A 27,487-nucleotide genomic window follows, 5' to 3' on the forward strand; every position below is an offset into this window, starting at 1 on the left:
TCTTCCGGCCGCCGTTCCCTAACTATCTGCAACAAGTAACAGCAGCTTTAGAGTGGCACTGATGGACAAAGATCAAACTTGGTTTCTGAGGAACAGTATGGTACCTAAGTGTGCCTGAGCACTTACAGCTCATTGCAGAGGGTCCTGGGGAAGGAGACAGTAGTGGAAGGAGAGGTAGGATGTTGTCAAAGGTAGGTGGTGATTTTCTTTTCCTAAAATCCTCTTCTGCTGATTATGTGATACAGCTGCTAGACAAAACAGTAGGGATTGACATGAAATCCCTGGTTTATGTACTTTTTCATCTACAATCAGGGGAATCATGAGGTCCTATTATAACAGTTTGGAAGAGGTAAATACAGAAGTCTCAGGAGATAACAGACAGGGCCACAGCAGGCATTCCTCATGCAGAACTGGTGCCGTTCACCCAGGCGGGCAGGGAGGAGCAGCTCCCTGCTCGCTCCTGCTGTGCTCCACGGCGCCGGCGAAGGGGGCGGCGGTGAACAGATGTGCCCAGCGGGGGCTGCCGTGCTCACGCGGTCGCCTCCGAGGAGTCGCACCTGCCAGGCGCGCTGATAACGGCCTTTAACGCATAAATAGACCAAAACGGCCGGGAGGTGCCCGCCCACCTACATGACCCCGCGCTACCCGGCGGCCACCAACATGGCGGCGGCGCGGGGGCCGCCCCGGCCGCCAACGGCCCCGCCCGCGCGCGGGGCGCGACGCGCGACACTGTAACGGCCGCGGTGCCCGCGGCGTCGCCATGTTCCCCGCGGCCGCCCGGCCGCGGCGCCTGCCCGCGCTCCTGCTGCTGCTGCTGCCGCCGCTGCTGCTGGCGGGCGGCGGGGCGCGCTACGAGCCTACCTGGCAGTCGCTGGACGCACGGCCGCTGCCCGCCTGGTTCGATGAGGCGAAGCTGGGCGTCTTCGTGCACTGGGGCGTGTTCTCCGTGCCCAGCTTCGGCAGCGAGTGGTTCTGGTGAGCGGCCTCGCGCGGCCGGGGCTGCGCCTGGGGGCAGCCGGGCAGGTCTGGGGCTTGGGCTGCCTTCACCCCGCCGTTTTCAGCCCACGGCAGGTCCGTGGGCTTGGGCTGCGTGTGGCATCTGCGCCCCCCGGCCGCGGGGCTCGTCGAAGCGGGAAGCGTCGCGGCCGGGGGCACGAGGGGACGCGGAGTTTGGGGGCGCTGGGGCGCGAGGCCGCCCCTCGAGCCCGTGAGCGTGTTGAGCAGCGATGCAGCACGAGTGGGAAGATTCCTTCTGCTGTGGCGCCAGCGGGAGAAGCAACTGAGTGGCTGAGCGAGGCCTTGCTTGAGGAGCTCACTTTTCCACTGCAAGAAACCTAAACCTCTGGTCCTGCAAATAATTTTAATTCCAAAGCTGGTTAAAACCTTTTGTTTATGTAAATGTTCAGTGGCTCTGGTCCCCTGAGACCATCTCCTTTGTTTTGCCACCTCCTTTGCACACTCTACCACATGCTTCCTCTGTGACTTGGAATAATCAGGTTATCTTTATAATGGGAAGATAGTAACAGGTCTTGTGCAGAGCTTAATGCAATGTCCAAAGCCTAATGCAGTGTCCATGAAACAAACCAACATCACTATAGGCAAGCCACTATTTTCTGTAGACAAAACATGTTCTACTCTTCAGAGTTTCATTTAAAGGTTTCAGGAGGGTTTTGTTGTTGTTGTTGTCGGGTTTTAAACATCATGGTCACTTACAAATTAGTAACTTTCTTGGAGAGAGGGGGAAAGAAAATAGTTTTGTGTTCAGGCCTTAGTTGGAGTGCTGCGCTCTGGTGCTTGTGAACAGTTTCAGACTCACACATTCATTCTTCTGCTGTGAGTTTTGTTTTTTACTTCTAAAAAAGACCATGGAAAACTTTACTGTGGTCGATGAAGTTGTTTGTCACATCCCTCTTGTCTCCCATCCTGTGGGGTGTGTGATGCAGGGGTGTCTGGCTGATGCCTGAGACCAGAGAAGGGTAAGTTATATTAGGCCAGAAAAAGGGCATTCCTTGTGATACCTGGGCTGCTTATACAAACTGCATAACTGTGCCCTCCTGTAAATTTTCCTCATCAGGGCACTGAGTAAGACTGCCTCTTTTTTTTTTTTTTTTTTAATTTTATATTTTAAAAACTCAGCTGCTTTGTGCTAGTGCTCCAAATAGAATCTCAGAATCTTTGCAAAGTGGAGTTTTTGGAGAGAGAGAGAGAAAAAAAAAAAAAAAAAAAAAAAACTAGAGCACTGGGAGAGAAGGCTGGGAAAAGGAAATATTTGCTATTTGAAACTGTTACTTTCTAAAGTGATTTTATTCTGCTTCCAGTGTCCTGTAACAGAGTGTGCTTCAGTATGCATGCAAATACAAAATGAGGATTTCAGTTCTCTGTATTTACATAATATATCAGCAGCTGTATTTTTACTGTGGTGTTTTACTGTATTTTTTAGGTGGTACTGGCAGAAAGAAAAGAGAGCGCCCTATGTGAAATTTATGGAGGCAAATTATCCACCTGGGTTTAGATATGAAGATTTTGGGCCATTGTTTACAGCAGAATTCTTTGATCCCAATCAGTGGGCAGATATTCTGAAGGCCTCAGGTGCAAAATACGTTGTCTTAACGTCAAAACATCACGAAGGTAAATGGGAGGTTTGTGGGTGTTAGTAACTGTTGCATTTCTATCAGCTGAAGAAAAGCCCAAGCGACTTTCCTGCTTTCTAAGATGGGCAGAGAACGGCAAGCAGACTGACTTACCTACCCTGACCCAGCCAAGGAAGTATGCATTTATTTTTCTGACATTATAGCTGCAGTTGTAAAGTTTTTGTGGAAGGAGGAACTGGTTGTGCCATTGTTCTCTGGCCTGAGCAGGTAGGTGCTTCCTGCAGTAGCTATAGTTTCTTAAAAACTGTTGTGTAATTTATTGCCTAAGGAACCAGCATGAGTAAACTCTGTGCTGCTTTATGTATAAAACAGTGCTGGGTACAAGTTGTTAACCAGCTCTGTAGATTTCCCCCAGGACTTTAGAATATGTTTCAGGAATTCATTTCAGCCTTAGGAACATACACAGGGTGCAGCTCTTCCTGGTGCCATAGGAGCTAGAATCTGAACTGGGTGTCTAAGAGGACAGAGGTCACGCTTGCGCTGAGAGATATAAGGCAGGATTTTGCAGCTTTACAGATGTGAGGAATTTGCTGAGGGTTATGCAATAAGTTTATTATGAAGAAAATCGTTTTGGGGGTTGCTTGAGTCAATGTCTCATTATTTATTCTCAGGCAACTAGCAGCTTGTGCATCTTAATGCTGGTTCTGATGCACAAAGTTCTCATCCTAGTGATGCCCATGGCACAATTCCCACTGACTTCAACAGAATCAAGATTCATTTAGTCTGTCCAGTAGCCTTGGGCTGTGTTTTGTTGTTGTTATTTTTGTTTTGTTTTAGATTGTCTAGTAGGTGCAATTACATGTATTTGTTTCCCAAAAATATCGTGGAATTTATTAGGCAGTGCTCATAAAGCAGTCTGAAGGTGAGAATTGAACTCATCTGGTGGAGCTTGTGCTGGATTGCTGAATGTCTGGAAAGTTAAATTTCTCCTGATACTTGATGTTTTAAAAGCTATTCCAGGAGTTTTTGCATTCTGCTTATACACATAAACTGGCTATGTGACTGAGCTGTTATGCAAATGTTCAATTTTCATTTATCTTGACATTTATAAGAGGTAGCCTGAGGGAGGAGAATAGTCTTTGAATGTAAATGATAGTACAATCTGCAACTGAAAAAGCATTTTGTCTTCCTATTTATTGACTGCATGTTGAGAGTTTATATTTGAAACGGTCTGTGGAAATCCAGATGCCTCCCAAGTTGCTATATTTTGGTTAATTTCATGGGACGTGAATGGCGTGAACAACTAAGGAGGAAGTAATAATTATCCTAATTTAGTACAGACCTGGAAGTTGCATGTTTTTAAATATATCTATAAATGCATGTGTGGAGAAAAAAAAGATATGTGTATACACCATCATAAATGCATATGGTGTTGAATTCTGGTTGTAGGACTGTTACCAGTGGTTAGACAGAGATTATAGAAATGTGTTCCACCATGATAACTATATTATTACATACATTATTTTCATCACAAACTCACAGTTGCAAACTGCAGAAAGAAGAACTTTAATTTCTCCTTTTCTGCTTCCCTTTCTTATCATTTAATTTTATCTTTTCAGGCTTTACTTTGTGGGGATCCAAATATTCTTGGAACTGGAATGCTGTTGATGTAGGACCAAAGCGAGACCTTGTGGGTGAATTAGCAACATCTATTAGAAACAGGACTGATTTGCATTTTGGGTTATATCACTCCTTATTTGAATGGTTCAATCCTCTCTTTCTTGAAGATGTCACCAATGCATTCAAGACAAGAATGTTTCCGACCAGTAAATCATTACCAGAACTCTATGAAATTGTTACCAAGTACCAACCAGAAATAATTTGGTCTGATGGGAATGGAAATGCACCAGATAGTTACTGGAATAGCACAGGTTTCTTAGCTTGGCTGTATAATGACAGGTAAGTAATGATTTCCTAATTGAAAACTCTGCTCTCTTTATGGTTGGACTCACTTTCTGTATGTTTTGTGGAATTCATTGCCACTGCCCATTGGGACTTGGCTATATCTTATTTTTTCTGGAATATAAAGCATGAAGAATGCAGATCTTCCCTAGAAGAATCCAAGTTTTCTTTAAAACAAACAAGTAACCTCTCTACCTCATCCCTCCCCACCCTGCCCCCCAGCTTATTTATTTTTAAAACCAAGTTAATCAGTTAAGATCATACTCTTCTACTGAGCTTTACATTCTTCCTTAAATATTGTGGAGAGCATGGGCAACCAGAATAGCAGAATATTCTAAGAATATGGGTAAGTTGTTGTAGTTGTGGACCACACATCTGACAGTAGATATGCAGTGCAGCCTACTGTCTCACGTGAAAGTTCTCAGCATCCTTCTCCAAGAAATTCTGATCTAAGCCTTTTACTAGGAAACGATGAGAAAAAGATCCCTGAAATTGCATTCAGCTGAACTGAAATAAATTAGTAGTGCAGAAGTCACTCTAAATACTATTTTCTGAAGGATGAGGAAGGGTATTTCACTGCTCATGACTGCAGTTCTAAAAATAACAAATTTAAAAATTTCGAATTTTCAGTCCAGTTCGGGATACAGTTGTGACAAATGACCGCTGGGGAGTTGGAAGCATCTGTAGACACGGAGGTTTCTACACCTGTAGTGACCGGTACAACCCCGGCCACCTTCTCCCTCACAAATGGGAGAACTGCATGACTATTGACAAGCAGTCGTGGGGCTACAGGAGGGACGCGAAGCTGGATGACTACCTCACGATTGAAGAACTGGTCAAGGTACAATGGGATGAGCTTCTGCTTCTCCCTCCTGACTATTATAGTGTGTCATATTTCAGTTACATATTTAATAAAAAAAAAAAAGTTTTAATGAAATAACAAACCAATCAAATTATGATTCATTATAATATAGATAGTACCTTCAGAAACAAGTGGTTTTTTTTTCCTAAATAAAATAGTGATTCATTTTCTTCTAAATAATTTGTGAAAACTAGCCACTAAATATCCAAAGCTTCCTACTGTTTTATTGTTGTTACCATAAAACAGGCAGAACACTAGAGGAAGAAGTTGCTTTAGCTTCAAAAAAAAAAAAAAATGCAACCTTGTGTTTGTGTAGAGAAATAATTGTGTTTTGTTAGTAAAACTCTTAGAAAATTCCTGTAGAAGTTAAAATGTTTAAAAAATTGTAGAATGTCATTCAAATGTATATTCAGTCAGAAGTGGAGTGAGACTGTACAGGGGCTATTTTATGTCATTAAGAATAGGTAACTGAGCTCCCTCATATGGGAGCTTAGATTTTTGCATTGACCATTGAGATGTCCCTTCAAACCTAAACGGAGAGCAGGAACGTGGCTGGTTCAGTCCATGACTGTGTAGTAACATGCCAGGCTTTAACAAGTACGTGGAATGTGTTTTTTTTTTTTTTTTTTTTCCCTCTCCCCTTTTAACCATATGTTCTGAGTGCATGTTTAAAAACATTTCAGCAACTTGTAGAAACCGTGTCGTGTGGGGGTAATCTCTTGATGAACATTGGGCCCACTCGCGACGGCCGCATTGCTGCCATATTTGAAGAACGCCTGAGGCAGATGGGCACCTGGCTGCAAGTCAACGGAGAAGCCATCTACGGGACGACGCCGTGGAGAGCACAGAATGACAGCATCACACCAGAAGTGTGGTGAGGCTGCAGGCCAAAACGGGCGCAATGGAGCGCAGCAGAAGCCTGCGTGAAATTCTTCGTGACTTGCAGCTTAGTCCGTATGCTGGAAATAAGCGTGCTTTGTCAGCTTAGCTGCGGGCGTTATGGTCTAGCTGAAGACACAAGTAGACAGTGGGTGTCAGAGGAGGTGGTTTGGGGATGATCTGGAGACTGAAGGGAGGGTTGCCTGTGTTTCCTTAATGATCCTGTGCTGCTTAATGTAGTTGGCAACAGAAACTGTTTAAAAAAGAGCAAAGTTTAGAACTGCTATGAAGTGGGGTGTTTTTTGTGTGTGCGGTTGAAAATGTCTCACTGTTGTGAGAGAAACAGGAGAAAGACTAGAGATTTGTCTAGCTTACTACACACTTCTTTGTGAGGTAAAAAGGTTTGGGGAAATGACAGCAATAGTTTGGTCCCTGAATTCATTCACTGCATGGACTCCAGACTGCCTCTGTGCCTCACAGCTCCTGTGGCACATAATGACCTGTAAAGGTTTTGGTCTGACCTCTTCTCTGCTTCCCTGCACTTTTTTATTCCTGCTCCTGGTTAAGATGTGGCTATCTAGACATAGCCTTGATATGCTAAAACACCAGCTCGTTAGCAAAAGCATTTCTGGGAACAACAAAAAAAAAAGTAATTAAAATTAAGGAAGTCTGCAGAAATCTTGCAAGTACATACCCCAAGATTACCGAGGAAAAATGGTGGATGTCTGCTGAAACTCAGCTTTTGTGCAAGGTGAAAGATTGATTGTTGTGCAAACTTCTATGAAATTTTTCTGTGGAGCTGTTATATGCTAGAGCATGGGTACAAATTACCATATCTCCTGAATGCAATGTGCAATTATCATTTCCTCTATACTGCATAACCTCTTCCTTACATGAGTAAGCAGCAGTGTTATGTACTTGCTAAAGATAAAACAGAGGATCTTTAAATCTCCCAGGACTCCAGTTTGTTGGAATGTATTTGCAGGGAACATTAGTTTGTTAAAGGGTATGGATTATCTGGCATGTGAAAATGTCATTAAAGCCAAATTTTCAAATCTATTATTTTTTTTTATCTTGATATATATGAAGTTGATATATGCCCCTTTAGAAAATTTACAAGGAAAACTGATGTGCGGTTCTGTTGCCTGTTTCCAACCAGGTACACGTCGCAGCCTAGAGAAGGCCGAGTCTTTGCCCTTTTCCTTAACTGGCCAATCTCTGGAACACTGGCACTTGGTGAACCGCAGGCTATGCTTGGAGAAACAGAGGTATCAACTCTTCTCCCCTATTCTTTTACATTCTGTGTTTAAAAAAAAAATCCAGTTTTAATGCAAGAAATGAGATGCTTTCCACATGCCTTGACAATGTGTTCAAGTATTATCATCTCTATCAGTGCTTGCTCTAGTTTCTGGCAGTTGGGGCAATGCATAGCTCTTGGGACTGGGAGTATTAGAAGAGACCCAGCAAAATGTTAGTTTTCCTTCTAGGACCTTCTTTGTCATAGTCCTCCCAGTGGGATATTTCTTCTCTAACAAATAAAGTTGGACTTAGTTGTTCCTGAGATATGTTTTAACTTGCAGACTAAGGATCTGAAAAGGAGGCCAAGCAGCAGGGAAATCCTGTGCCAGCTCTGCTGTTCCCAATAGATTCTAAACTTTTTTTTTTTTTCTTTTCCCCTACAGAAGTGCCTGTTTTCATGACTTTGCTATAGCTGTATTGCAAGTGCCGCAGTGGGGTAGTAGTGGCAATAGTTTCAAATCAAGGCCCTGCACACAGGGAAAGCACAAACTAACATTTTAAAAGGCTTGTAGTTATGCAGGGATACAAAATAGCAAGTTGCTGTGACCCTACCTATCTGCTGCAAAGCAAGCTATGCTCATCCACTGGGTGCTCAGCAGTAGCTGAAGTGCACTGTGTTCCCAGACTGCATCCTCTTGTTTAGCTTCAACTGAGAACAGTAAAACAGCTTGGTGATGAAGATGAAAACATTGAAAGGGAGGTTAATCAGTTGTTTCAGAAGCATATGCCAAACATTATCTAAATGTAAAATATAAATGTAGATTCATCTTAAATTTGGAGAGGCACCTAGGTTGTCTATGCAGAATAATAATATTGAACAGTAAACACTGGTCTTTAAAGACTTTACCAGTGTCTTCAGCATTTCACAGCAGTTGCCACAAGCTGTTTAGGTCAACTTTATTCAGAGACAGCTGTCTGCTTTCTCTAAGCAACTGATGTTAATTCAAGACTAAATTTATACTGGGAAACTGGCATTTAAGACAGAGGTGATAGTAAGCTCAACACTTTTGTCCCTATAGCCCTAGATCACATGCAAAATGTTTGAGAAGTATTTATGTATGTTTATGAACCTAAACAGTTCTCAAATTTAGATATAACTCCACTAGCTTTATTACTTACTTGTCTACTTTGCAAAAATTCTTGCAAGGTTCTGTGACCTGGCGGTCTTAGCATTTGGCTGATGAGTGGTATTTAAGGATAATCCAAGAGGAACATTGCTTTTGTCAAATACACAGTTGTATGTACTTTGAAAAGACTTTTAATTACAATTTTGGTTTCTATTGCAGGTGAGGTTGATTGGCCACAAGGAACTGCTGAAATGGGCAGCCCTGGAAGAAAAGGGGATGGTGGTAGCTCTACCTCAACTAAGCCTGAAGCAGTTACCCTGCCAGTGGGGCTGGGCTTTGCAAATGACAAATGTAAGCTGAGGGACACTCAATAGGTAGCAACTTTTTCCCCCTGCCTACCCACCACCCCCAATCATCATCAATTTCAAGCTCTTGCTTCCTTCCATGAGAAATATCAACCATTTCACTTTTTTAAAAATGAAAGATTAACTAATATTAAAGAATGGAATAGAAACAGAGAGGATGGAATCTAGTACTAGATAGTTGGATCACTGTGTGCAATTGTGTCAGCATCTCTGTTGCTCTCTCTTCACTCTTGAACCAGCTGCTATACTTTTAAAGCCCCAAGAAAGAAGAAACCTAACTGAAGGCCCTGTTAAAGTAATCAGACAGCAACTGTAGCTGTCAGTGATAAAACAAGAAAAAATTTCCACAACACTGTACATTAAAGAAGTGACAGTTTTGAAGAATAAGTTTTCCTGGTGCTTGCTGGAAACTGGCAGGTGGTTGTTGCAGCTAAGGGAGGTATTGTACTTGTATGGAAAATTTTGTAAAAGTTAAGAGTTCCCTCCAACATTGTAGATGCAAAGCATGATTAAATATTCATTCCCAAGTCTGAATTTTTGAATAATTTTGCCCATTGCTGGGATTAAGTACAAATTCTTGTAATCAGAACTGTGAGGTTTTTTAAGTGGGTCTTTGTATCACTATGTAAGACTAAAGCTGACTCTTGTTTAGATCCATTGTTTTTTATGCAGTTACCAGGGTGCCTTCAATGAAATACTAAAGAAAATATCTTCTATGACTAAGTTTTTTTTTTTTTTTCCCTTTAAGAAAAAATTGGGGATCTTCAACTTTGGCAGAAAAACAGCATTTTAAGCAGAGGGTAGATTGCTATTTGGATACAAAATTCCACAAATTGTGCCTGCAAGGTGAGGTTCACAAAGAGGGAAAGCAGGTTGAAAACTAAGTATATGCTCTTTAAACATAGAGCTTATGGATTTTTTCTTTCCCGATAAGTAATATAAATAAATGCAAAACTAGTGCTTTACAAGTTACTTTCATTGTCCTTTCAATGGTGCCATAGTGCCATACCTCATGGGTCAATGAGAAAGCAAAATTGCACTATTTAAGTTATACACATAAACTTTACATTAAAATATTTTATTACAATACAGACAGTAGGCTCAAATTAATACAAATTAAGATAAAATATTTACAAGTTGTGTACAGCAGTTGCTGTCAGAACAGCATAAACAAGAGAACTTCTAAAAATCCACATTCTTAAATATTAACAAGAATGCTACCCCCTGCCTCCTGAGGAAGAATGTGCATCAGTTTGCATCAGTCAAAGACTTTCTGGAGAACGAGCACCTCTTTGGAATAATTTCATGGAGTCAAACAAATAAAAGAAAACTTCTCTAACAGAAACTTTGGAAAAGAGTGTGGTCTGTGCTATTGTTAGATCATTTTTGTCATTTTTTTCCCTAAAAATTAACATTGCAGGCAGTTTTTTTTCTTGCCTTTTTTAAGGAGATGTTAGAATACTGCTATGAGATGCCTTGTTGATGAAATAAATGCAAGTTATCGTAAATAAATTAGGGAAGCTTTTAGCCAGGTTTTAATAGGAAAGTCTTTATATATAGGGTTTTTTTCAGTAAGAATATTTTAAAGGGACAGTTTAAGCAGAATTCTGAGACAGAACAAATATGGGCTCACTCCTAACTTTTTCAGCATGTATATTCCCTCTGCTAGTCTATCCCTCCTAACCATAATAAGATCAGCTTTTTCTCATCAGTAGTTGCAAGAGATGTGTTATAAATACATGATCTATCCCTATTCATGTGCAGTTCATTTCTCTAGTTGCTGAGGGGTACTAAAAGCTTCATACACATTAGCAGCAAAATCTTTCACTTGTTCCATCATCAACAGGTCCTGGAAGAAATTGAAAGAAGAATTTGCTTAAGTAACACACCTACCCCTTTCCTGGTTTTGCTTCAGTGCTTAATTGCATTAATCATCACAAAAGCACCTGGCATTCCCACAGAGATTTCATCTCAAATTTCTTGTATTAGAAATGCTTATGAGCAGAACTGCAAATAGAATCATGTTGAGAGGCTTTTCTGTGTTTCTATGCACTTTATTAAAGAGAAGGGATTCTAGAGTGAAAACAAACACCTCATACACATCTTTTGTGAGGCTGCAAATGTACAAAAAGTTCAAACTGCCAGTTGCTCTTGCTTCTTTAAAAGGTAACGAAAAAAACAAAGGTATGTCATTAAACTGAGGCTTATATTTCAAAATTTTATTTGGGGTATTTAAATGAAAATTCTTACCTGCACAAAATGACTGGGAGTTTCACTGCATACTGAATGGATCTGTCCATTTATTATTGGAATTATCTTGGCTAAAGGAAGACTGATGCTGCAAAGACTAGGAAAGAAAAAAGTTGACCATTAATTGCTCCAATATTGATAAAGTCATTAAATTTCATAAAGTAATAATTATTTTGAATTGTAATAATTATATGTAAGAGTTTTTAGAACTCAATTTTGCATAGACTACAAAATTAAATGTACAGATGAAGTTGGTTGTTTTTACTAACAAGGCCTTCACTGACTACCAAGGACTACCAGGGCAGACTTCACCTGATATACTGGTGTTCTTATTACACAGCTTTACACTTGCTTCTCATGCAAGAAAAAAAAAAAAAAAAAAAAAAAAACACACACACACACTTTGGCCAGAGCACCTGTTTGTATGTAAAGAGCTGTCAGGATAATTGTCCAAAGCCTTATACTCTCTCTAATCTTAGGCTTAGGACAGGCAGCCAAAGTGGAATCTGTAGGATATTTTAAGTAATAAAAATACCATACATGAGTTATTACAGAAACATGGGACTTGATAGGAAACACAAGATTTGATAGGAAGACAGGAAGACAGCTTCGTACAGAACTCAACTTCTCACTGCATAGTCTTAAAAAAAAAAAAAAAAAAAAAAAAAAAAAAAAGCTAGAAGATCCCAAGTGTATCTTGTTCAGCATTGCAGTGAAGCACCTGATGTTCTATGGATGCTTAGCCTGCATGCAACAGAAGAGGCACGGCAAAGCCCAATTTTGCTGGATCTTGGGCACAAAGAGCCTATCTGCTGCAGGATGCTGTGCCCTCAGGGCCTCTTTATAGGAGCGCTCAGCGCAGCGCTCGGCAGTCGACACCAGCAGAGCAAGCCCCTCTAGCAGGCCCGCAAGGCAGCCTGCATTGACAGCGCTGGTGAACACCGAGAAGCCTAATTTCCACTTTGAGATCCCTTGGTAAAGACGGGAAAGGTATGTGGGGCAAGTTCTAGCAACAGCATGGGTGAGAAGCAGCTCTCAAAACGAGGGGACAGTTTCTTGATAAACTAAGGCCAGAATTCTACACAGCATGAGAACTTCACATAAGCAGGAAGATCTCTAGCACTTTTTTTTTTTTTTTTTTTTTTTTGAATTCACTATGGAGCCAAAAGTCATATCACATAAGAACCCCATCAGAAGAGAGTTACCTATTTACAGAGCCATTCTGACAGAGGTCCTGCTCAGTAGGTCTAAAAAACTCAGCCACGTTGTCCAGCAGTCGACTAAATCCTCTGTTTAAACATGTGCTTAGAACTGTAACAAAATCTGGACTGAAAAAGTAAACAAATGCTGGTTTTGATATTCAGGATTTATTTTTCCAAACTAAAAAGTTTGCATACAAGTACTCAGAGCTACAGATGTCCCTCCCTTAAGAGATATAACACAGAGGAAAGGCTACTTCAAGAAATACTGGCTCCCCAAATATTTTTATATCAAAAGAGTCAGCCTAAGATTAATGAAGACTACATAAATAAAAATATTAATCACTTCTCTATTTCTCATTACGCACTAACATAGCCTCACTTTGGTAGCTGCCTTATAAAAGGATGAATACAGCCACTCATAAAACCATACATATATTCTGATAAAGGACATTAAGCTAAAATGCTATTTCTTTGAGATATTTATAAATGCATGAAAAAACACTGTTTTTCATAAAAGCAAAAAAAGAAGATTCTAAAGAAAAGTTGTCTAAATCCTATCATTCCAGAACTCTCAAATTCAAAAAGCCACAGCCTACAATTACTAAATTTAAATTTTTAATATAATGCAATGGTTAAATGGTGATCTTTTGGAAATTAAAGTTTCACCAACTTTTTATTTAAGACTATTTTTTCAGTACCAGATATTTATACCTTTCTAGCATATCTCTGGTTTCATTAAGTAATTTAATTGTAGCAGTGTCCCTTTCCGTGAGTCCACAGGCCTAAAAAAAGCAAAAGACAGAAAATTTTCAATAATAAATCCACTGGCAACCATGAGAACAGCAGTAGTGGTATAGTTATGCACCCTGGAGTCTGGTCAAGATAATCAATGGATTTCATACCACAATACATTTAAAAAAATAATTTTAAAATAATCTATCAAAAGGAACATGTATAAAAAAATATCAGAAAGAAATACTAAACTAATGGACCAAAGTATTCCATTTCTGATCTCCAAAACCAAGATAAAACCTGCATATTCGCCTAAGTTAAAGGTATAGGTGGCCACCTACTGAGGTCCCATTTGCTTCTTTAACATGAAGTTAAGAATGAGTTTTCTACACCTCCATGGCATGGATGGATACAAAGAGCCTTCAGAAGATTTAGGAAACTGTTTTAACATTAGAACTGAGACTTGATACAAATTTCTCATGACTCCTATTCATTTTCCAGCCCCAATCCAATCCCATTCATCACTTTCTTGTGCATCATCTGAGATGTCAGAATTGTCAGTGATCTTTGCTGGTAGGCAAGGTAGTATGATTTAGCTTAGGGCTCAGTTGCGCTTTCTTATATTGCAAAACACATCACAGGCAAAGAGCTACAACTTGGTTGTGCTTCTGAGTTCAAAGCTGACATTCTGAGGATGACACTTGTTTTCAATCAAATGTGAAGGTACAACCTCGCTTTGTCTAGATTAAGATAAGTACACTTGATTCATAAAAGCACAGACACTGCCATTTAGTAAAGACAGTACTATGATAGAAAAAGAGAACTCATTAAAAAAAAAAAAAAGATAAAAATTAGAATACCTGGCTAGCCAGGGGGTTTTCTTCATCTGGCATCAGATAATGACACAAGGGATAATAAGACGTAATCTTATCTGACTCTTTACATTCCACTACTTTCCTGATATCTTTAAGTTTCTGTTCCAGCTCCAGAAGAGACAAAGTTTGCTTAAGGGAAACACTGGAAAGGAAAAAGGCTACAGTGTCAATTGCAGAAATTAATAGTGATACTTTGTTCATTTATTCATAATGTGTTCACAAGTAAAAATCACTGTCTTCTTCCCACGATAAAAGTCATTGCTCTGGATCAGTCATTACAGTGAAGATACAAAACTAAGCACGGAGATATATATGCTCTTACCTTCCAAAAACTTTATGCACAGCTTGTTTAACAACAGTTATTAATTCAGTCAGACCTAGAACAAGAAAAGTGACAAAATTATTAATATTCTAATGATTTACTCAAGTCTAGGAGAAAGTAGCATTTGAAGTGTACTTAGCTGAATAGCACCATACCATCTCCTAAAAGGTGCTGAATACTCGATAAATACTGCTGCTGGACCTCAGGAGGAGCTAGGGGGGTCTGAGGGAAAAAGAGGAAAAAAAGGGGTTTGTAACATGCTGATGGTAGAGAACAATGCAAAAAATCATTTTAAGGAGGTTGTGGGTTTTTTTTTTTTCCTCCCCTAAAAATAAATAAATAAAAATTATCATGACTTCCCTTTGGTCTTTTGCAGTTTACTAAAGTCATCCTTCTCCCTTTCAACCACGTGTTCAGTTCATTATGGTCAAATCCATTAATAGCCAAGAACTTGCCCGTCAGACTGGCATGTTTTCCTCCACAGATTTTAGGAAATAGCAAGACACTTCCCAGAATATTCAGATAAGTCACTACAGGTTGTCGACAGGGGAGACAACAGCCTCAAACCTTCTCCTCCATCACCAGTCCCAGGCTGTAGCTTCTGATTCTTCCTGCCATCAGCCCAAGGGATCATTCACGTATTCTCTGGTAATTTTCCCCTCTGTACTATATAGGTATCTCTTCTATCTTTAATGGCATAGAAAAGCTGCTTTCAGGTTGCATTCATTTGAGGAAGTCCCTTAGAAAAACTGCACTACAGGCAAAAATAGGACCTTTCATCTCTCCAGAAAAACCTTTTTAGGCTTAAGCTTAATAAAGGTCACTAAGCCCCTGTGTAAAAGAAAATAAACTTTCAGAAATTGAGACAGAAATTCAGTTTGCTCCAGCACAAGTGCCTTGGAGCTGATCCTATCAATCCTCTTCTCTATTAGAAAAGAGAAAACACATTAAACTTCCAACTTAGCTTGCTCAAAACCTTTTTCAGATTTTACAAAATGAAACATGACCTCCATCATCTCTGCCCCCAAATGAACATTTTTTTCTAAAACCCTCAAATGTGACTTGACTTGCTTTTCCCTCACTTTCAGCAGGAGCAATCATCGAGACAACTGATATGATAACTAATCAAAGTTTGCATTTGCTATTCTAGATAGGCTTCCAATGATTTACAGTTTCATCTGTTCAGTGGGCATTCAGTTACTGTGAGTGGAACTCCTTTGCATTGAGAGTTACATCATATAAATGAAAAGCTCTGCTTGGCACCACCAACATAGACATTTAGGTATATGGGCCTTAGGAGCAACTGGCATTAGATAGAAAAGTCCAACAGTTTTCTTCTTTAGTTCTGGAAAACTTAACTGGGAGAATTAATATCCATGCTAAATATCAATTAACCTTCTCTGCGTAATATAAATGCAGACAAAAACTATTCTGCAATAGCTTACACTCTTACAGCAGTCTTGGTTTCATGCTAACACTCTTAATCTATACCCTTTTGATCTCTCCATTGTATCTACCCATTAAGCTACACATTTGAAACAAAACAAAACACTTACTGTGTCATTTTTGCAGACTGCAGCATTATCCAGGTAGATGTAACCGCCAATAATATTTAATTGGACTCGTAAAAGAACTACTAGCATACAGGTACTATATACAGCCACAATACTCCTTGTGAAACCTTGAAAAGAGACAAAGAAGTAACTTTAAAGTTAAGGAAACAAGGATGAGTCAAGGAGGGAACAGAGTTCTCCAAGACTGAAAAAAACTAATGCTTTTTAAATACAGACTAACTTCTCACTGGCTGCCCACAGCTCATAGCCAAGACGATCACAACTCTGAGATGCTTCGTGGCTACAGTCGAAGTGTTGCACAGTGTGAATTTAGCCTGTTACACAGGTACTTCAGCAGGGGGGAAGAAAAATATATATATATATGTTGCTCCAGAAGGTGTACCCTACCACAGATGGCTTGTTAAGGAAAACGGCTGTGCTGTCAAGCCCGCTTTCTTCACTAGACCAAGAAATGAGCACAACAGGTTAGCCCTCATCATGCATGTAAGGCTCAAAAAGCAGAACAGTAGCTCAGGGGAAAAGAAAAAAAAGTTACCTAAGGCAGGAGCAGCTAATATCTGAAGAAAGAAAATGAAAATGAGCATCAGCTACCAGCCACTAGGCAACAGAGAACATGTGAAAGCAACATGAATAAATCTGGATGAAGGAAGAAAGGAGCCAGAGAGAAATTAGGTCTGGCAAAGGTGTCGTGGAAAAAAAGAAAAGCAAAATAAAGTGTGAGACAGGAAGGAAGAATAAGAAATGCTACCAAGAAACCAAAAGGAGTATTAACCTCAACTCTGTGGCATTTCACTACATATGACTTAACTATTCCACCTTCTCTTTCTCTTCTTCTATCAGGCAATACATAAAAAGATGAACCAAAGAGTTCCACTGGTATGATGATTACTTGAAACTTAACCTTGGAAAGAAGAAATAAAAAGCCATATAAGGCCTGGCTTATGTTTCTAAGAAAAGCTTTCTGCTAGGTTCAGCATGTAATTTTCTTAAAAACCAGTCATTTTCCTATGGTGATAGAGAAAGTTTTCACAAGTTTTTCTTAATTAGGATAACATGAGAGGCAGTAAAATCCTTCACCTTGTTCTCTGAGCTTCTGACTTCCCTGAGGATACCCAAAAACAAAAGCCCTCCTAACTGAGCTTTTTTCCCCAGGGGGTAGGTGAGAAGGATTTGGAGGGTGGAATGCCATCTTCATACCTGCTGAAACAACAACCCACTCTGGTGCGCTAGGTGCTTTTTAAAGAATCTGATAGACCTTTTTAAATTTACACTAAAGGTTATGTACATGGAATCTTTCATTTACACTTACTTATTATCTTTAAATCCTCCCATATTTCTAGCTTGTTTGCTGGCCTGTGGGAAAAATGGAAATACTAAATGTTAAAAATATATTTTCCTTGGAAATCACTATAAAAACTAAATGAAATATGAAAGCTCCAAGGTTTATGTAACTTTTATAATTATTTATATAAAGTTTATGTCTACATTGATTTGTACAGTTCAGGAAAATAGTATATAAACAATATATTATGAAGTCATAGAGAATATAAAACTTTAATGTATATACACAGAATTTACTGATTCATATTATATACAGTTATATTATCAATTACCAATTCCTATACTAAGCAGTCATAAAAAGCCCTTTAACAGCATAAAGCGATAAGTCTTTTCAGGGGCCTTTATCTTGCATAGATTGAACACAGACAGCCCAGTAGCGCTCACTGTAAACCCCTGCGCAGCACAGCTGCAGGATCAGAATTTCCATTTCCCTTTTCTTACAAGACTCACCACTTCCCCAAATCCTCGCCATCTGTGAAAAAAAGGTTTTGCCCCATGTACACAAATGCAACCTTTGCTTTTCTTTTGTCAAGAGGTATAATTACTTTTTTTTTTTGACATAACCAATGTCAGGACTATATATATTCTGCAGACAAAAAAGCAAGACTGTAGATTGTACTGATGCAACTGAACTGCCTAAAGTGTCTAACACATTTAAAACTATGAACCAGAGATAATGATAGCAACGTAACAGCAATGAGAGCAAGATGACCATCCAAGATTTTAGTCAGCCTTTCTCTTTTGAAAAGCACTGTCCACAAATAAGGACTACTGTATTTCTGTGACGAACGAAATAATTTGTGGAATTAATCTGGGAAATACTTGGCAAAGTAATACTTTCAAAATCAAAAGTAAATCCATTGGGAAGATATTTCAGATTATTGTAAAACCTAAACACAATTTAATCTAGTTTATAAAAAAAACACTTCATTAGAAGTGATTTATCTGAACAGACACTGTTCACCATTATTCAATGTTTTCATCTTTCTGGACTCACACATGGACTTTGGCATTCATTTGACCACTACACCACCTTTCACATAAACAATGGGGTTTAAGCTCATCACTATCAAATAATACAGATTAACTGATATAATGAACTATTAAGCATACAAGTCTAGAAAGTGAAGAGCCAGATTAAAGACAAGGATAGCGGGAAGAGATACAAAGATGATCAGTAGCACATGTGAAGACAGCTTACACATGCTATTTCTCATACAACACCATTTTAAAAGCCATTCTTTAACAAGGCAAATGACTAAAAACAAAAGGAACATTTCTACACGTAATGCACATTGCACATAACTCAAAGCCACGTGTTACTTATGAGCGTGAAGTTTTCTGTGCCAACAGCAAGGAGAAAGACAAGTCAAATACATCAACTTTGGCCAATTCATTTGCGTGTATTGTGTCCAAATACTTTGTAGAGCTTGTGTGGTTCTCACAACATAAAGCAACAACAATATATCAGCTTGACCCTGCAAGTATGAAGTCTAACAGGGAAAATATATTTTTCAGTTTCTGTCTGCTACAGTTTATTAGGACCCAGCTGCTTTTCAGAACTCCACTTTTTTTTCACCTTTGTTTATTGGGAAAGCCATTATCTGCTACAGAAGTAAGGTAAAAAGTAGTGCAAACATAAAATAGAGACTTAGAATAAAGCTGAGTGCTGAATATTTGGGAGATATAACATTCACAAGGCTACCAAAGCAACTACTTTGCCCCTCTCCTCATATTGATACAATGCAATTGAACGACAGAGAGCCTGAACACTGATGGCCTTGTGTGCTGCTCCTTCCTGAAAAGTTTCTCTGGGAGACTGAAGTCTGCTTCCCCCTCTCTGTTGCTAGCCACTTCAAATTGCTAAAACAATGTAACAAGGTTTAAATTTAAGGAACTTCCAGGATTTTAAGTCAGAAGAATCTAACTTGTCTCATAGACAAACTTCAAGACAAAAAGAATGTATATGCAGGCATATTAAGAAAAGTAAATATCCTTTTCTACCTATTCTCTGGTCTACTCAACAACAGTATTGGAAAAGTCTGAAGCAATTTAAATCATCCTCTCAAATCCAAGCGGAAAAAGAGACATACCTTCATCTGCAGCACCAGAACATGAAGCACTTAGAAAGACTAACCTTAAAGCAATCTTTGATGCACTATTTCCTGATCCCCAACCCTCCTCTGCCTTTTCAGTTCAAGAAATTCAAGTATCTACTTAAAACACCCTCAGCGAAGGTTGAAAAAGGAAGCATTAAGATGCAAACTCTAAGATAGTCTAAACAGATATCCATGATAACAAGACACTCATTACCTCAGCTGCATGTAACCATTTTTTTAATATTTCTATTAAGAAATGTATTGTAATGGTAACGAAATCTCAACTCTGTTGAGAGTGAGAACTCTCTGTTCTCACCAGGATTAGCAACAGTGTACTTGTAAACTGCTCTAACTAGTCAAACAAGTTGGAGACATCATATATAATATGATGGAAGAATGAACCCTAAAGAGAAAAATCAAAGAAAAAAAAAAAATCAAAGGTACCCTTACCACAAACCAAAAGCTTACAGACTTTTGCAGACTGTTTTGCTGTACAGTCCAGAAGACAAATCTAGTGATCCATTGAAGAAAATTCTTATTTTGACAAATATATATTAAATATATTCCATGAAAAGTAAAAATTTGCAATTCTTTGTTCAAGTAAATATTGTTCAATTACAGTTACCAGTTCTCAGATGAGCTGTTACCAATGCATTACTCAATGCGTAATTCCCACCATAAATACCACCTTCTCTTGCCCGGCTGTGGGCAGCTTTTTGACTGAAAAAAAGACAATAACTAGACTAGCAATTTATTAAATGCTGGACAGCTGAACTTAAAGCTACATATAGAAGCCAGGGGGACCTAAATGAGAGGCCATCTGAAGTGAGTCAGGAAGCCTGTGCTAACTGCCTACATAATACTCTTACTCCATGCTAAATGCCAACACCTTACTCCACTTTTAAGGAATGCTATTTTACACTTTATAAGTCTAAAAAAATACTATTTGTTTCTGCAGTTATAAAGACAATAAAGGCGTTTTACCTTGCCAGATAAAAGAAACTTGAATACATTAGAACTGGAATTTGGCAGGTACATACTTACTTTTATCACTGGCTTTACTATAAAACAATGTTTGTTTGTTTGTTTTCTATTTGATGGATTAGAAACAATCAGAGAATTTTAGGTTATCACAGACACGCTTCTTTGCTGTGAAGTTACTCAACAACAAAAAAATCATTTCTCAGAGCCTACTTCTTCCATACAACTTGTAATCTCACCTTGGATATTTTTCAGTACCATCTACATGTCTGACCTTGATAAGATTACATAAACAATTTTAACAAACAAAACATCAGCAACTCATTCAGGATGCTGTGCCTTGTTTAACAAGAGGACTAGATCTCTTTATCTGCAGATCTTACAAGCACTCACCAAAAACTATGGCTCTAGCTGCAACTCAAAGCAATCATTACCGCTTGTAATATATGGAGAATGACAGTGATAGCTATCAGGCTATACCTAACATGACACAAAATAACTACTCGATTTCAAAATACTTTAAGACTAGTGATTGAAGCGGAAAAAGGATTAAAATCCTGTGTTCTCCAAATTGCAAACACGTATTTAAAAAAAATATGATGAGAAGACATTATCCTTAACACAATTAACAAAAACTTACCTATTTTTAAGCAGAGACGTAAGACTCTCAGAATTTAACTGATGCATTAAGGCATCCCTCAATGTTGGAAGCATTGACAGCACTATCATTGAAGAACAACAACAACAACAACAACAAAAAAAAAAAAAAACGGTCAACATCAAGAAAAACATCCCAGCCCTGTCCCCAGCTCTCACTGTCTACACTCTCTCTCTAGATACTGCCTAACACAGACCTCATACTCAGGACACACAGCTACGAGGACAAGCAACATAAGAAGCCCTGGGAGTAGTCAGTGCAATTACCTGCTTGCCTCTTGATGAGCTTGGAAAAAGTGTGGCTCTAGCGTGGCTACATGGCTCTAGCTACCGTCACATAATCAGGCTGTGCATGTCTGCATGTACATGCCCTCCAAACTCCAGAAGGAGAACTAGCTAAAATCAACACTTTTGAATTTCCCCAGATGAGTTCTTTAGATTAGCTCTTTTCCAGTAAGAGGGCAAGTAAGATATTTGAGAAATCTTCTAAACAAGGAAAGCTCTTAGAAGTTAAAGATTTTTTTTTTCCCTCAAATACTCAAAACTCAAACTCCTGTTACATGATGGGAACAGGAAATGGAAAACATGCATGTACAGAACAGAATGGTAAGAACAAATTACGTTCTTAGTCAAGGAAAAACTGCCCGATTTGTTTTATAGCAAAAGTTTTGAACACCGCGTATTTAAATGAGTGAAAATTTTGTTAAACTGTACCCTGTTATCTCTTCTCCACATCCAGGGACAAATGCTACAATAGAATTGCCTTCATTTTTGTCACTAAGCTGGTGAAGTAGCCTTTAACTCTTCTAACCATAGGGAACTAATGTTTTGATTGCACTGTTTCTTACTGCAAATAAAAATGACCCACAAAGTTCTCTGTGTAGCTTACAAACAACATGTATAATGAGTAAGAGTATTAATCCTGCTATAAATTCAGCATTTTTTGAATCTGGATGCTGTTTCATACACAAATTCCACCCACAGTTTAGAAGAATACAGGAAGGGTTCTGAGCTGACAAAAGCCATAACCTTCATGTGTTTACATATGCATGTACAGATAGACATACTCAAAATCAAGGGCTAAGATGACCTCTGGAAATCCTTTCAGTCCTCTGGTTTTCGGATTCCATTTTTATTAAGTAGGCTGACTATACTTATATAATAGTATTCAATTTTTAAGAATCTGAATTTTACTACATTTCTTATTCTTCCCTCATCTCAACAATAAATAATTCCCCAAATAATTCTACCTATACACTAAGCATTTCCTCATCTTACCTGTCATATTGCATGTCCTCTGATTACTTTCAAAATGATACTGCCTTCGTGCTTGGGCAATGTATTCAGCTGCTTCTCTTTCTTGGATTTCTCTGATTTTCTTCTGTCCATATTTTCCCAGTAAATAGACGCCTACAGAGAGATTTTTATATGACAAATTGCTTTAAAAACATGAAGCATCACCCCTTCACCCCTTTCAATGTTTTTAAACCATAAGGCTACACAGTAAGATACTTTTTTAAGATGTATTTTTTGCCCTTCAAAAAAAGGCATTTTTGGTACTACTGAATAGTAGTAGCATTGAAGAGACTGAAGCAAAAACTATGCAGAGAAGAATGTAGAATAACAGAAAGAATAAAGAATATTTAGACATATCAAGTCTAGAGAAGGATAACAGCTGAAAGTCTTTTTAAAAAGATATTCTTCTAAAATGAGCAGGCAGTGAACACAGTGCAGGCAGCCATGAGACTACAGAAAGCAAAGAGTTCAAGAAGAATTATGTGCATGTCCCAGTGTAACAAGCTGGAGTAGCACTGTCATAGTTAAGATTGAGACAGCTAACTGCTTAATAGCTGATTGTTAAAGCAACAATGTTAACTAAAATAATGGTAAGAAATTAAGTCATCCTACTGAAAATCCCTCATGTTAAAACAGGAAAAGTGAATATCAGTTTTTTTTACAATAACTGAGATATCTCAATTTGACCTCTCAATAGGGGATAGGAGATCTGCAGAAAGTGGCAGCAGCAACACTATACTCATCTGTCTCTCTAATCAGCTAAACAGTTGTAAAAAAAAAATTCACACAGTATCTTTCCCATATGTTTCATGTAAAATCAGGAATTAAAATAGCTAATAAAAACAGCATATGAGGCTATCCAAAAGAAAATTGCTACATACACCTTTGTCCACCTTTGTTAAATGTAAACTCTTCAAGCAGGTACAGTGTGAACATTTCTCATCACACAAGGGTCAAACACAGATTAGTGGTGGAAACCAGGATTATATCAGATGAGGTCAGAGGCTCCTGATACAGGAAACCCAGCAAGGATCTGATACTGCTACCCACATTGCTCTAAAACTGACCTGCAAAGTGAAACGTATTTTTGCTGGCTAATGCACAACACAGGCAAAATCAGTGTTCTGCCATACCCATATCTTATGGGAGCAAAATTTTCAGTTATCTGTTACCAGCAAATTGAGATAAATATGTTCCAATTTCTCTCTCATCCTGTAGCCCTGTGTCATTTCTTTCTATTTAAGAGCAAGTCACAGAAGATTACAAAATCTGCAGACTCTTTGCACCTTCATGTCAATGGTCTCAAACAGGTAGGATTTTTCTCCCTTCACATGAGTTACCATTTTCTTAACTGTTCTTCATCCCTTCTTTTCTTCACAGGTGGCGTGCAGAGATGAGCAAGAAGCTGGGATTGCTAGCCAGGAGACATCAAGAAGTTTTCAGGAAGTGTCCTTACACCCTTAAGTAACATTTACCCCACTACGATGCTTCCCTCAAATATATATTTTTCACTTAAAAAGTTGCTAGGAATTTCCTCAATATAGAAATCACACTAACATACAGCAGTCTGTGTCCTTCTAGCACATCAGCAGCTTTTAAACACCAGGAAAGAGGAAGACGACTAAAACTGAGGAAAGAACAGCTCTGCTCCGAAGCCCTGAGTCTTGTTCTGTGTTTCAGACTGACCCCCAAACTATCTATTTCACCTGCCCAGCAACAGAGGCCCTGGAGAGTCACACACACATCCCCCAACACATGGATGCACTTGACCTCATCAAGCCAGAAGAGTTGTTCAGTGAGCAACAGCCCGCTATACCTCAAGAAAAAGAATAAGAATGCCATTAAAAATAACAACAACAGAAGGAAAGTCTGGAAAAAGAACACACCTCCTTTTACACAAGTAAGATACACCTGTATTTATTGCGTAAAAGGTGGCTGTAAATTTTATTTCATGCTGAAGTAATAACTTGCTAGGGTGAAGCATTTCCAAATAATGAACTTTACCACTACTTATTGACATTAGTTCTTCTGCTACTTCTGCAAGTTGTGATTTGTCCTCATGTACGTACAAAACCATGGATCAATTGATGCACAGTTGTACCATTATAGTTGCAAATCATACTTCAAACAAGAAAGCACTAAGGTTTTACTCTTGCATCACTGACTTTCAGTTCCAGCACACTTATTTGTTACCTATTCAGGACCCAACAGATTTTTTTTTTTTTTTTTTGCTAAGCAGATACATTTTTGAACTGAAATATTCTTTCTGCAAGGTAAAGCTTGCAACAAATGAAGTTTCAATAAATTTAATCGCTATCAAAATCAGAACTATACATTTCAAACACACCCCACAGTGGCTTGTCTACAGCAATAAGGGAATTTCAACACAGTGAATCATTTTGTAACATCCTTTGAAATCTGTCTTCAATGGCGAGTGCTATAAGGGATCCCTTTAAAATAACTCTACCTATCCAGTAAGGACTTAACATGTCCTTGTAGCTCAGACATACTAATTCTTTTCTTACCTCAAAAATTTCTGGTATGTTTGATCCCAGACCAAACTCTAGCTTTTGGTATCCTGAAAAGATTCATTCTTCTTGTTATACAATTTACCTTAAGCTGCCAGAAGAAATGATGACTGAAGAAAGAATTTCTATAAGGTCTTTGCTAAGTTCAACTCTCAACCTCACTCAATAGTTCTGACAAATCACACCTATTTGAGTCATTCTTTTATCAGTTTGAGTCCTTATCTCAAGGGTTTTTGCAATAGATTTTTTTTTGAAGATGTAGTGCTAACAATCACAGAAACACTGAGAATGACAATCAGTGACAGTGCACAGGAGTCCATTTCAGTAAACAGAAGCAAAGGTACCAAGTGAGACAGATTTAGAGGGGATAATTCTTCTGTAATATAATACAAATACAATACTGTATCAGTAATTAGGTAGAGAATCGTTAATTATTTCACATCAAACTCTGACCATGTGCAGGTCAAAGACTTAAAATCATTATGGTTGGCAACAGAGGTCTTCCATTTTCCTTTGCTATGCCCCCCTTCCCAGGAGATGCACCTACAGCTTCTAAAAAATCACCAGAGAGACCCATTCCAGTCTCTGATATTTAAAAGGCAGTCTTGGGTGTGACTTTTTGCATCCTACCCCTCAACATTAGGCAGTATTTTTGGAAAAGAGTCAGCCAAGGACCTCAGGGTTCTGATTTATTAGCAGTGCCAGCACAGCTCACCATGGCTCCTTGGATTACCTAAGGTCTGACTACAACTAACTCCAAAGTACCAAAGCACTCATGATTCAGCTGCTGCACCACTGTAGCGCACAAGCGTTGAGCAAATCCTCTCAGTCCCAGGCTGCCTTAAAATACTGTGGTGTAAGTTGCAGTTGTTGGCAGCTAACGATACTCTCTTGCTTGCAGATGCCCAAGTTCACTACAGTCCTCAAATACATCACAGTAATTCAAAGCCCTCAGATCCACCACAGCAGGAGGATCAGGTACTTGCCCCATGCTGCTGGCAATGGCAGAATAGCTCAAAGTTTACAGTCTGCAAAAGGTGGACTGCTTGTTAGAAGCACATCTTTCTTGATCAGTACAGTTTAAATGACTTCATTTTAGCCTCCGTAAATTATTAAAAAAAAAAAAAGACACATTTTGCTCAGTAGCATTTCAGTGGAAGCAACACTGAACTGTACATAAACAGCAGCAATCATAAGGAAAAAGCTGCAAATTCACTCTAGTCCCCAGTGTGGCAGAGGGCTCTTTATATATGAATTCAAGATTTCAAGACTACCAAGTGTGGCTCCGAAACTGTTTAACATAACATCCTGCCACACTTGCAGTCAGAAACCTGCAGGCGAGGAAACTACCTGGCAAAGCAGTTTGACAAGTACTTCAGAAACCAGCCTTTAACCTATTATCATACGTTAATCTGCACTCTGTTGAACGAACACAGGAGTTCACACTGAAAAGATACAGAAGAAATAACAGGGCAGGGCAAACTATCTACAATTTGCTTTCACAGGAGACTTCAGCAGAACCAAAAAGTGAAAGGGGCCAGTGTACTGCAGACACCCACCAGCCCTCAGCATTTTTAACTGTTTGGGCAAGTGGATATAAACAAATGCAGATTTTCCCAGCAACTTTTTAACATTTGATTGCATTGCTTGCATAAAGCATAAGATCAGGTGGATCCGATAACCAAGGGTGCGAGAAACAGCCGTGCCTTTTGAAAAGCAGTACCTAATAATTGCAAAAGACTCTTTCTCAGCTGCACAGATGGGCGCTTTGCTAGCAAATCCAGAGAGAGAGAGCCAAGCTGCCTTGGCTCTATCTATCAGAACATAATTTTGTTTATAAACCTGTAATAAACTGGAAAACGCAATACAGATAAAGTTGTAATAACCTGATCGTAACCGCTCCAAGGTTCAGAAAGGAACCTGATGCGCGAGCTGGCAGAATAATTAATAAAAATCACCTACTTCGCTCTCCAATAAAGTTTCGCGCTCGCGGCTGGGTTATCCTTGACAGTTCACCCCTATTCCGCGGTGCCAGGATGGCCCCGCTCCAGCCGTTAGACACGGGCCGCGCGCGGCAGCGCGGCGCCCACGCGCCCTTACGCAACGCGGCCCGCGGCGGGGCCGGCAGCCACGGGAACGCGCCCTGCAGCCGGGGCCCGCAGGCTCCGGCCGGGGCGCCGCCGTTACGGTTATTAATAATTAATTCTGTTTGTTTGCGCAACTACCTCGAGCCGGCGCCTCACGCGGCCTCGGGGCGGCCCGCAGAGGCGCCACACCGGGAATCCGAGCTGCCCCGGACAAGCTCCCGCCGCCAGCAACGGCCCTAACGGAGCCAGCAGCCCTAACGGCGCCGCTAACGGCCCCAACGGCGGCAGAGCGGGCCCCGCCACCGCCGCCTCCTCCTCCTCCTCCCACGTCTCTCGGTGCCGCCGTGCCGCTCACCGCCGAGAAAAGTGCCGAGAAAGAGACATTTCTTCTTGTGCCGCTTGAGGAAGCTCCAGAGGGAGCGGAGCATCCTGCGCGCCCGCCCGGCCCCGCCGCTCGCCTCGGCGGAAGGGGCGGTGGCAGCGGCGCCCGCCCCGCCCCGCCCCGCCTCGGTGCCCGC

General features: G+C 39.7%; 2 protein-coding genes across 3 annotated transcripts; one reads left to right on the top strand and one right to left on the bottom strand.

Annotated features, from left to right (window-relative positions):
• Positions 1 to 760: 760 nt before the first annotated feature.
• FUCA2 (alpha-L-fucosidase 2) lies at positions 761 to 9,048 on the top strand. The gene is made up of 7 exons (XM_088522771.1): positions 761 to 975; positions 2,441 to 2,628; positions 4,211 to 4,550; positions 5,184 to 5,394; positions 6,099 to 6,289; positions 7,454 to 7,562; positions 8,880 to 9,048. The coding sequence occupies exons 1-7, from the start codon at positions 761 to 763 to the stop codon at positions 9,018 to 9,020; spliced, it is 1,395 nt and encodes a 464-aa protein (XP_088378897.1). The 3' UTR covers positions 9,021 to 9,048.
• A 1,668-nt stretch (positions 9,049 to 10,716) lies between these two features.
• PEX3 (peroxisomal biogenesis factor 3) lies at positions 10,717 to 27,451 on the bottom strand. Of its 2 annotated transcripts, none has more exons than XM_088522772.1 (12): positions 27,325 to 27,451; positions 22,337 to 22,468; positions 21,042 to 21,123; positions 17,290 to 17,333; positions 15,963 to 16,087; positions 14,562 to 14,628; positions 14,407 to 14,461; positions 14,070 to 14,226; positions 13,189 to 13,259; positions 12,481 to 12,603; positions 11,276 to 11,372; positions 10,717 to 10,874 (listed from the first exon to the last, which is right to left on the bottom strand). In XM_088522772.1, exons 1-12 carry the CDS (start codon positions 27,395 to 27,397, stop codon positions 10,791 to 10,793), a joined length of 1,110 nt encoding a protein of 369 aa, XP_088378898.1. In that variant the 5' UTR covers positions 27,398 to 27,451; the 3' UTR covers positions 10,717 to 10,790. The 2 variants fall into 2 exon arrangements, with proteins under 2 accessions (XP_088378898.1, XP_088378899.1); XM_088522773.1 differs by lacking the exon at positions 27,325 to 27,451 and adding an exon at positions 26,099 to 26,225.
• Between the last annotated feature and the right edge of the window lie 36 nt (positions 27,452 to 27,487).

Source organism: Tinamus guttatus, unplaced genomic scaffold (assembly GCF_059628265.1).
Source record: "Tinamus guttatus ecotype Peru unplaced genomic scaffold, ASM5962826v1 Tinamus_guttatus_pri_ptg000164l, whole genome shotgun sequence".
Taxonomy (NCBI): domain Eukaryota; kingdom Metazoa; phylum Chordata; class Aves; order Tinamiformes; family Tinamidae; genus Tinamus; species Tinamus guttatus.